The following is an 11,113-nucleotide window of genomic DNA, read 5'->3' as shown; positions in this document are numbered from 1 at the left end:
GGTCCCTGCAAGGGCTCAGCCCCAGGAGGCAGGGCACGCATTGTTAGTTGCCAAGGAGCGGAGTAGGGCTGTCCCTCGGGTCGCCGCGCGCCCTGGCACCCCGGCACCCCGGCACCCCTGCGCGCCCTCGCGGAGCAGTAACGCGCTTTGCTCTCTGTGTTGCAGTTCAGCAGGAGCGCAGACGCCGCCACATACCAGCAGGGCCAGAACCAGCTCTATAATGTAAGTCAGTCTCGCCGCAGACCCTCCGGAAAGGAAGGGCAGTCCCCTCCTCGGACCTAGGGAACATGCCCGCCAGAGTCTCGGGTTTAAGTCTGGTCCCCAGCTATCACCTCTGCGACCCGGCTGCAACTTGTTTAACCTCAGTTTTCTAACCCGCAAATCAAGTGTAGTAATTGTACGTGTCTCAAAGGGCGCCATAAAGATTACATGCTTCAATGGCTTGATGCGTGGAAAGAGCTTAGTATAGTGCCTGCCATTAGTGAGCCCCCAAGCCATCAGCAATTTGCAAAGGCTAGAGATGGGTAGAGAAGGCATGTATTAGAATCTTCCCAGAGGAGGGGAAAGCGATTTCACACTCCCTGTGCCATGGGACTGTGGTGGAATTGACTACCACCTCTGAGCCCCAGCTTCTCTATTTGCTCATGAGAATGTTGTTCCTTATCCTGTTGGACTGATCAGCATATAGTTCGTGGTGACCTTTGGGGATCCCATCCACTGTCATCTTAATGCGTGTTCTCTGAGAGGTCCTCTGGGATGATGGTCTCCAGATGCACCAGTTACCATCCCCTCCCCAGCCGCTGCCCCTCTTTGTGAGCCACCCCAGAGAGGTAAACCACACTCTCCAGACCAGCTGGCCCCATCCTTCTGAGGTTCCTCTGTCCTGTGTCTGACACTTTCTTGTTTGTTGTAGGAGCTCAATCTAGGACGAAGAGAGGAGTACGATGTTTTGGACAAGAGTCGCGGCCGGGACCCTGAGATGGGGGGAAAGCCGGTAGGGGTTCCTCTATCTTCCTGTGTGTTCCTGCATGTGTGGTGGGGTTCAGCCCAGGCTACAGGGGGGGGTTCCTCAGCTCACTCTGCAACCAGACTCGACCCTCATGTGTGGGCCTGGGACAAGAGAAGAGATGGAGACCCACTCGCTGCCACAACCTGTTCCTTCCTCCTTGGCTCCATTCTGCATCTCAAGGGGCCGCATCCCCGGAAGTGGTACCCACTGCTCATGTCTAAGCTCTACCCACTTCCCCTCAAACTGCTCCTTGGCCATCCTGAGATGCACACATGGTGGCACCATCTGCCCCAAGAGGACAGACCTGGTGAAGAGGTCCATACAGGAAGGGCCCAAGACCACTGGCTAACCCACGTATAGTTGGGGTACGGTCCCTGGGGGGCTCTGATCTTTTGGCTTTGTAGACACTATACCCTGTGGGTAGGGGAGCAGCTGGATGAGACCACAGTAGGGTAGGGTCCTCTTTGTTTTTTCTCCTTCATTCTGATTTCCTTCCTTCCTTATTTCCTTCCTTCCTTCCTTCCTTCCTTCCTTCCTCTGTCTTTCTCTTTCTGTTTGTTTTATATTGACAAATAATAGTTCTACATATTTATGGGGTACGAAGTATTGTTATGATTTTTGAATATCATGTGAAATGACTAAATTAAGCTAATTAATATATTTATCACTTCAAATATTTAACTTTTTTGTGATGAGAACATTAGCAATTTACTCTTAGAGATATTAAAATGTATAGTACTCACGTATTAGCTATATTCAGCATGTTGTGCTGCTGATCTAAAAATAAATTACTCTTCCTATCTAATTGAGGCTTTGTACCCTGTGACTATCATCTCCCCATTCCCCATCCCCCCATTCCCCAGGCTCTGGTAAACATCATGCTACTTATCCATGCTTCTGTGAGTTAAACTGTTTTAGATTCCACATATAGGTGAGAACATGCAGTGTTTGTCTTTCTGTGCCTGGCTGATTTCACTTAGCATAGTGGTCTCTGGATCCATCCATGTTAGAGTAAATGACAGAATTTCTTCCTTTTTAAAAGCTGAATAATATTCTATTGTGTGTATGTTCCACAGTCTCTTTATCTGTTCATTCTATGACAGACACTTAGGTTGATTCTGTAACTTGGTTATTTTTGTTTGTTTGTTTTTTGTTGTTTGTTTTTTTTGACAGTGTTTTGCTTTTGTTGCCCAGGCTGGAGTGCAATGGCGCAATCTTAGTTCACCACAACCTCCACCTCCCGGGTTCAAGCAATTCTCCTGCCTCAGCCTCCCGAGTAGCTGGGATTACAGGCATGTGCCACCACGCTTGGCTAATTTTGTAGTTTTTTAGTAGAGATGGGTTTCTCCATGTTGGTCAGGCTGGTATTGAACTTTCGACCTCAAGTGATCCACCCGCCTCAGCAACCAAAGTGCTGGGATTCCAGGCGTGAACCACCACACCTGGCCTTGTTTATTGTTAACAGTGCTACAATCAACATGGGAGTATAGACATTTCTTCAACAAACAGACTTCAAATCTTTTGGGTCAATACTCAGAAGTGTGATTGTTGGGTCATATGGTAGTTCTATTTTTAGTTTTTTGAGGAGCCTTAATACTGTTTTCCATAATGGTTGTATTCATTTACATTCCCATCAAGAATGTTCAAGGGTTTCCTTTTCTCTCTATCATCGTCAACTATTGTTGTCTTTTGTCTTTTTGGTAATACCCCTCTTAACAGGTGTGAGGTGATCTCATTGTGGTTTTACCTTTTATCTCCCTAATGGTTAGTGATGTTAAGCATTTTTTCATGGATCTCTTACCCATTTTTATGTCTTCTTTTGAGAAATGTCTATTCACCTATGATTTATTATTAATACGAAGTTTTACAGTTTCAGGTCTTGTGTTTAAGTCTTTAATCCATTTTGAGTTGATTTTTGTATATGGTGTGAGATAAGGTCCAATTTCATTCTTTTGCATGTGGATATCGTTTTTCCAATACCATTTATTGAAGAGACCATTCATTTCCCATTGTATATTCTTGGCATCTTTTGCTAATTGCTCGGCTGGGACCTATGTTACTATATTGAATAGAAGTAGTGAGTGTGAGCATCTTTGTCTTGTTTCAGATCTTAGAAGAAAGAGAGGAAAGGCTTCAGCTTTTCCCTGCTGAGTGTAGTGTTAGCTGTGGATTGGTCGTATGTGGCCTTTATTGTGTGGAGGTGCATTCCTTCTATATCTAATTTGTTGAGAGTTTTTAGCATGAAAGGAAGTTAAATTTTGTCAAATGCTTTTCCTGCACCTAGTGAGATGATCATGATTTTTGTTCTTCATTCTGTTAATGTGGTGTATCATGTTTATTGATTTCATTTGTTGAACCATCCTTGCATCCCAGAGATAAATCCCACTTGACCATAGTGAATGATCCTTTTAATGTGTTGTTAAATTTGGATTGTTAGCGTCCTCTTAAGAGCAGGGCTCAGGACAAATGCCAGGACTTTCTTGGTGGAAGGGCAGTGCTGCCGGATGCTGACAGTGATCACACCTATCCATCTAGCCCCTGTCCAGGCTGAGCCGTGTGCTGGTTGTGTTGTTGCTAGAGTGAATGGGCAGTAGAGAGGCTGTTGATTTCATTGACCACCCCTCACCCCCACTCTCCAAGCTTATCTTGCCTCCTCTCCTCTTGTCTGGACTAGGAGGGTGTGGGGAGGGCACTTCTCAGTAGGACCTCACTACCAGAGGCTGGCCCTGCTCCAAATGATGGTATGTGACACCTTTTGTCTTCAGTCAAAAGTCCCGCTTGTCAGCTTGTGATGTGTGTGGTGTTCTGTCTGCAAAGGGACAATCTGCAGGCGTCCCCATGGCCTGCCCTGGGCAATGCTAGGGTTGGGTGGGCCCCTCTGGGAGAGCAAAGTGTGTATCCAACTGCAGGTAACCAAGTATGAGCCATGTAGTGCCGTGAGGGCCCCAGCAGTGGCCTAGGCAAGGCTTGGGTAGCACAGGGAGGAGAGAGGCAGAGGGCAGAGCCCCAGGGAGCTGCAGTCAGGGGGCAGGATGGGGTTTGCTGTAATTTCATGGCTTGGGTTTGTGTTCCTCTACCTCTAATGTCTTCCCTTTGTCTTTCCTAGCAGAGAAGGAAGAACCCTCAGGAAGGCCTGTACAATGTGAGTAGAGGAGACCTCACATTTGACTTTGGAAAGTTGGAGGAAGGACTGGAGGAGGGCTCCAGAGGAAGGGCTGCAGGAAGGGCTGGAGGAGAGCTCTGGAGGAAGGGCTGGAGGCTGGAGGAGGAGGGCTCCGGAGGAAGGGCTGGAGGAAGGGCTGGAGGAGGGCTCCAGAGGAAGGGCTGGAGGAAGGGCTGGAGGAGGGCTCTGGAGGAAGGCAGTTGCTCCACACTCTGTGGTCTTTGTCCAGACCTTCCCTTCTTGGGTTGAGTAATGTCTCACCTTCTTGCGGCCTGCAGGAGCACCTGCTTCTAGGAAGCCTCCTTAGCTAAAAAGTGCCAAGTCATCTCCCTTCCCTCCCTCCCCGACCCCTTCTGCTGGATTTCCTAGGTCGATCAACCTGGGGTGTAGGGAGACACAGCAAGGTCAAGCTAGGCAAGGACAAGGTGGCTGGCCCCTTCGAGGGGCTCCTGTTCTGGGTGCTGAAGTCTTCTGAGTGTCGGCCCTTATAGGAAAGTCAACCTCACACTCCTGGGTGTGACCCTGAACCCTGACTGTCGATCTGGGTTGCCATGCAGGAGACCCTTGCCGGTGGCAGCCTCCTATTAGGGAGATGCCTGCCCACTCCTCCTGCGGGGAGGGAGGGTTGATCCACAGCCCGTTTGCCTGTGTAAAGAGACAACTTGCTCAGATAAATGATTCTGGGGCCCCAGGTGAGCCCTTGTTTTGCCCAGTCTCCATGTCTTTGTCTAGAGCTCCACATCCTATCTTTTTGAGCCTAACTTAGCTCCTCAGCTCAGTGCAGAGAGCTGGCAGCTCAGAGGAGACTCCAAAGGGCTGAGGACAAGGTGGGTAGGCTGGAGCTGGTTGTGGGCAGAGAAGTTTGTGTGCATAAAGTTTGGAGCCTTGATTGTGGGAGCCCTCCCTCCCTGCCACTGCTGCCAACTTGGGGATCAAGAAGCTTCCTCTTGTAGGGGAGCCTGCTGCTTTCTGCATTAGTTGGTAAAAATCAGTGTTCCATGCCCTGTTCTGCAGGCACTGCAGAAAGATAAGATGGCGGAGGCCTACAGTGAGATTGGGATGAAAGGCGAGGTGAGTGTTGCTGTTCCTTAATTCCCATGGGAGTTCCTCGTGGTCCTCGAGACATGCCTGCTGCAGGCCCCCTTTCCCATCCACTTCTCATCCCAGCTGCAAACGCCCATGTGGTGGCCATCAGAGGTGAAGGCGAACCTGGCAGTCACCCAGTCGGGCACAACATAAGAACTAAGGAAGGGCTGATGCTCTTTCAGGACTGAAAACCAAATCTAGATTCTATGACAGCCTAAGCTTTGCAAAAGCAGGTCCATTTTAATAATAGGAAGCATCGAGTGCTTAATATGTGCTGCCATGTTCAGTGCTCAGGACCACAGGTCCCAGGGCAACATGAAAATGTGGGACCCTCTTGTTCATCAACAATTAAGGATTTCAAAATGGTGAGTGAAGCATTGACCCCTTCCAAGCAGGGGTTCTCTGTAGTTTTATTTAACTCCCACAACAACCCAATGAGAAACATGTGCCCTGCGAGGCACAAGGAGGCAGAAGACCTTACCCAAGGTCTTCTAGCTGGTAAAGAGGGGCGTGTGAGTGAACTGACTATGCCAGAGCTCGTAACTGCTCAAAACAGCTGGTTGTCAGTGAGCAAAAATGACTAGCCAAGAACTTTAAGAGCCGAAGGGAAGCCCATTTGTCCAAGCAGTGGGCAGCACAGGTCCTGTGGGTCCGGACCTTAGGAGTCTGATGTCTGTGGGGACCTGACTGGGGTGGAGCAAACCCAAGCCCCATCGTGGCCAGGCCTCACCTTACTCTGCAGAGATGAAGGTCTGAGGATCCGTCTCTCTCAGGGACAGGGGTGCGGCTGGGAGACAGTTACCTCTGACTTCCTGGGTACCTTGGGAGGGGCCCTTGAGCAGAAATGCCACTACTGACTGCCTGACTTTCTAATCCTTTTCTCATTTCACTCCCAAAGAACCAGCGCCGGAGGGGCAAGGGGCACGATGGCCTTTACCAGGTAGGAGCTGCCGGCGTCCCTTCTGCGGAAGGGGCACCACCTGACAAGGGGCAAGATCAAGGCCCCCACATTTTGCCTGCCGGTGGCACCAGCTCTTACCAACAGCTGGGCAGGGCAAGCCCAGGGCACCCATTTAGGCCAGCGGCAATGCCATTGCCAATAAGTCCCTAGAGCACAGCTGGGACTCAGCCATTCAAGCGAATTACTTGGCTCTAACCATGCCTTGCTTGGCCATGGCAGCTAGAGCAGCAGCTGTCCAGAGGGTATGCGGCCTCCCCGCAGGTGCAGATGGAGGCAAAGGACCACACAAGTGATTATCCTGCCTCTTTGGGTTCTTGCAGAACCCTCACTCTGCGTCCTTTCCTTAGGCCTCTTAAGATGAGAGGTTGGCTGGGAAGACTGAAGGAAAAAAAGCTAAGAAAAATGGCAGCTTCAAAAAGAAAATGTTATGTAGTTAGGTGCCTGGTTTTTGCAAATCAGTGCAGGCAATTATGTAAACTAAGCACGGTCTACTTCTCTAAAATATGATTCCCAGCAGGTTGTCATTTCTCTCCTTCTGGCTCCCATGGGCTGTTCATAGCTCACTCTTCTGACTCCCGTGTCAGGATGCCCAGCTTGCCTGAGTTGAGTGATATCAAAATGGCCCCAGAAACTTACCTGTGTGTGGCTGCTGTTGATCTGTCTCCTTCCTGGCCCCCGGACCAGGGGGACAGGCATTCCAGCAGGTTTGGGGCCAGCCTTGTGGGACTGTTCCTGACCAAGAAAATACTAGAATCACTGGGCCTGGGAGGGAGGCTCGCAGAGGGCTGAGGTCAAGGAGCCCCTCTTCTCCCTGTGACAAGTCCAGGGAGACAAGTCCTTTGGGCCCAGGTATCAAGGACAGCAGATTCTCTGGAGCAGGCCTGGGCCCTTCTCCCTGATTCCTGCCCAGTATGGGAGGTGGGAGATTCCTTTCTCTTAGGTCCAACAGGAAGTTGGCGGCGCCCAAGCACTGTAAGGCACAGCATTTGAGGAGCTGAGAAGAGGGGTGAGAATTTAGCTGGAAAGGAGTTGCTGCAGGGACGTTCCTGGCAGGGCACAGAACGCATCTACCAATGAAGCTGTTGCAGCCAAGGCTCCCGCCCATGGAGTCAGGGGGATTTTTCCTGGGCCTCTGGAGGCTGCGTGGGTGGTCACGGGGCTGTGCTGCAGAGACACCTGTTGGCCTCCGGGTTGGCTCCTGCCCACACAGGCTACTGACCCATTTTTGTTTTCTGATTTGCCTTCACCAGGGGCTCAGTACAGCCACCAAGGACACCTACGACGCCCTTCACATGCAGACCCTGCCCCCTCGCTAACAGCCAGGGGATTTCACCACTCAAAGGCCAGACCTGCAGGCGTCCAGATTATGAGACACAGGATAAAGCATTTACAACCCGGTTCACTCATCTTCTCAGCCACTGAAGTATTCCCTTTTATGTACAGGATGCTTTGGTCATATTTAGCTCCAAACCGTCACACACAGACTGTTGTCCCTGCACTCTTTAAGGGAGTGTGCCCCCAGGGCTTATGGCCCTGGCCTTGGGCCCTCTGGTTTGCCAGTGGTGTAGGTAGACCTGTCTCCTGGTGGTTCCTGGTTCTCCCTGGGAGGCGGGCACGCTGCCTCTCACAGCTGAGTTGTTGAGTCTGTTTTGTAAAGTTCCCAGAGAAAGCGCAGATGCTAGCACATGCCCTAATGTCTGTATCATTCTGTCAGTGTCTGAGTGGCTTCACTCCTGCTGTAAATTTGGCTTCTGTTGTCACCTGGACCTCCTTTCAAGGTAACTGTACTGGGCCATGTTGCGCCTCCCTGGTGAGAGGGCCGGACAGAGGGGCAGATGGAAAGGAGCCTAGGCCAGGTGCACCCAGGGAGCTGCATGGGCATGGGAAGGTGGGTGGGCAGGGGAGGGTCCGCCAGGGCCTGTGAGGTTGCGGGAGCCTCCCTGCCTTGGGCCTCTGTGCTGCACCATTGAACCGTACCATGTGCTATGGGGCCAGAAGATGAACAGACTGACCTTGATGAGCTGTGCACAAAGTGGCATAAAAAACAGTGTGGTTACATGTGTGAATAAAGTGCCAGGGAGCAAGAGGAGGCCCTTGATTCACCTCACATTTCCAGTGAATGACAAAATCATCATTGTGAAGGCCTCGGAGGAAGACCCCACACATGGGACCTATAACTGCCCAGCAGACAGTGGCAGGACAGGAAAAACCCCAGTCAATGCACGAGCACACTGCTGTGTCATTACAGGCCACAGGCCATGGATGGAAAACGCTCTCTGCTCTGCTTTTTTTCTACCCTTTTAATTTATACTGGCATGCTAAAGCCTTCCTATTTTGCATAATAAATACTTCAGTGAAAATGCAGCTTTATTCTAAGCTTTATTTCAGCAGTCGAGCTTCTAATGGCAATTCAGTCATCAGTAAATCAGCAGGTTGCCCTTGAGGGAGGAGGGGAGCAAAACTGGTGATTCTCAGGAGAGAACAGGACAGTTCCTGGGAACCAGCACACGAGCGCAGGTGCATCCTGCGGCCCGGAATGTGGGTGGCGTCGCACAGAGCAAGTGGGCCGGGCATCCAGGCTGGGTGGCTGTGCCTTAGAGAGAGTGGGGCTTGGTGCAATAAGGTGTGTCAGGATGGCCCCAGAACCAGAGAGGGCTATGGGAAAGGAGCCCTGCAGCACAGCACCAGCTTGTCAGGTGCAGGAAAACAAGCGTGAGAGACTGGCCTGGCACTCAGGCATTGGAATAGGCAGCGTGTGAGCAGAAGGTGTCCGGAAGTTATGCAGAGCAGCTGACACCACAGTGCAGAATGTCTCAGTGCATAGGGTTTGAGGGAGGGATGGAGGACAACAAGTCTTTTAGGTGTTTCCCTCAACAAAAGGTGGCCCCGTTCCTAGCAGTATTTCCTCTAACTGCAGTGGCTATATGTAAGGCCCCAATTCAACAAGCCCACCAACTAATATTGTGTGAAGACTGAAATCTGTACCTTGACTTTTTCAAAAAAGAAATCCAAGACCATGACCGTTAAACGTCCCTGAAAATTTGGGATTCCAGCAGGAGCCAAGCATATCATCACTAGGCATATTTAACAATTCACAGGCAACTCATAAAGAGAAGCCATTGGAGGTGTAACTCAGCCTCAGGGGAATTCTGCTACTCACTAGGCTTTTAAAACTGAAGTCTGGTTCATCTATTAGTGAAACAGTTGCCACTCACACCGAGGGCTTGTGCTACAACAAGTTTCGAGGTCAGTTGACTTATATAGACAGGCTGTGTGACCTGGATGGCTGGTTTGAAAAAAGTGAGTTGATCCAATTCTGTCAAGAATATGTGTCAGTCTAGGCACGGTGGCTCATGCCTGTAATCCCAGCACTTTGTGAGGCTGAGGCAGGAGGAACTTTTGAGCCCAGGAGTTTGAGACCAGCCTGAGCAACACAGAAGAACCCTGTCTCTACAAAAAAATACAGTCGGGCATGGTGGCATGTGCATGTGTTCCTCACTACTCAGGATGCTGAAGCTAGAGGACTGCTTGAGCCCAGGAGGTCAAGGCTGCAGTGAGCCGAAATCCAGCCTGGGTAACAGAGGGAGACCCCATCTCAAAAACAAAACAAAACAAAAAAATACACACACACACACACACATATATAAATATTTTTAATAACATATGTCTAAAGAGGCAAGGAGAAAAGCTGGCACTGGGCAGTGAGCTATGGTGCTACAGCGAACCTGGGGTGGGGGCCATATGAGGCTACGCGCACGGTAACCACATAGACAGCAAGCTGGGGGAGAACTGAGATGTGCTCACAGAAGCAGGGCTGAGAAACCCGTTTCTGAGAGAGCAAAGCCCTGAATCCGATGGGAGAGTGGCTAGCCCTGGAACTGCCAGCATTCCTGCCTTTCCTGAGGTCTGGCAATGCCTTCTCCACAGCACAACTGCACTCCCTCCATCCGAAAACACTGTTGGTTATTGATGTATCAATTTATTTCAAGGGGAAAATTCCTAAATATCTATCGTAAGATGTAGATCTGTTTCATGGGTTAAAGTGTGAAGATGTGCTTAGAATCAACGAAATACGGAATTTTCCTTGTATTGAGGAAACACATATATATAAAGATGGAAGCTTTCAGTATTTTTCAGACTTTTATTCAAATGTCACTAAACTCAGAAATAAGATATGAATATTTCTGATCACTTTTCTTCCTAGGGTTTAATTCGAGGTCATTCTTGGAATAAGATCCAAGGTTACTAGTTTACAAGGTTCCTATAAACAGACAAATAGAAGCTGCAAAGCCTGGCTTGGCAGAGAAAAAAGGGCAGATGACCAATTTAGGCTAAGAGGACAACTTCCGGGGTGATTTAAAGCCTTGTCATTTGGCCAGCTGTTAAGCCACAGGCCTCAATCTGTCCATGGATAACTTGTGATGTGTTTTGGTTGCTTGGTGCTGGACATTTCAGTTGTTCATCAACAACTACTTTTGTGAACTCATGACTGAGTCCTAACACTGGATTTCCTGTTAACTTCAACCTGGGTCTTTGGAGAGACACAAGTCCCTCCAAAAAGAGAAGAGTAAGGGCAGATATTATTCACATCCTGCCATAGATAATTCAGCTTTGTATACAAACCTGGAAATGGGTTAGAATTTAACCACTTCTTCAAAAAGAACGACAGGGTAACGGAATCTCATCAGTGGTTTATCCTCATGCCTTAGGAGATGACAAGAGTTGTGCTTGCTAAGTCTTTGTTAGTGAGCATGACACTATCTCAAAAACAGGATTTCTGTTAAAAACTGGACATTATATTAAGAAAATAACTCTACAAACTGAAATGTAAGCCATATATCTAAGGAATGGAATGGAAAAATATAAATTCTATGATAAAGGAGCAGGGAGAAAA

The 11,113-nt window shown here is 49.3% G+C and overlaps 1 protein-coding gene across 4 annotated transcripts in view; it reads left to right on the top strand.

Moving 5' to 3' along the window:
- CD247 (CD247 molecule) overlaps window positions 1-8,583 on the top strand; it is an 89,245-nt gene extending 80,662 nt beyond the window's left edge. For 2 of the 4 annotated variants that reach the window (XM_033198469.1, XM_033198467.1), the window contains exons 3-8: window positions 166-222; window positions 914-994; window positions 4,119-4,151; window positions 5,187-5,243; window positions 6,157-6,198; window positions 7,470-8,583. In XM_033198469.1, coding sequence (XP_033054360.1) covers window positions 166-222; window positions 914-994; window positions 4,119-4,151; window positions 5,187-5,243; window positions 6,157-6,198; window positions 7,470-7,535 — 336 coding nt within the window. In that variant the 3' untranslated portion in view covers window positions 7,536-8,583. Of the gene's footprint in view, window positions 1-165; window positions 223-913; window positions 995-4,115; window positions 4,152-5,186; window positions 5,244-6,156; window positions 6,199-7,469 lie in introns of all 4 variants that reach the window. The other 2 variants (XM_033198468.1, XM_033198466.1) reach the window with 1 other exon arrangement.
- The last annotated feature ends 2,530 nt before the right edge of the window (window positions 8,584-11,113 follow it).

Source organism: Trachypithecus francoisi, unplaced genomic scaffold, assembly GCF_009764315.1.
Source record: "Trachypithecus francoisi isolate TF-2019V2 unplaced genomic scaffold, Tfra_2.0 Lachesis_group5, whole genome shotgun sequence".
In the NCBI taxonomy this organism is placed as follows: domain Eukaryota; kingdom Metazoa; phylum Chordata; class Mammalia; order Primates; family Cercopithecidae; genus Trachypithecus; species Trachypithecus francoisi.
Note: the sequence above shows the minus strand (reverse complement) of the source record. Positions and strands in the feature narration are given on the sequence as shown.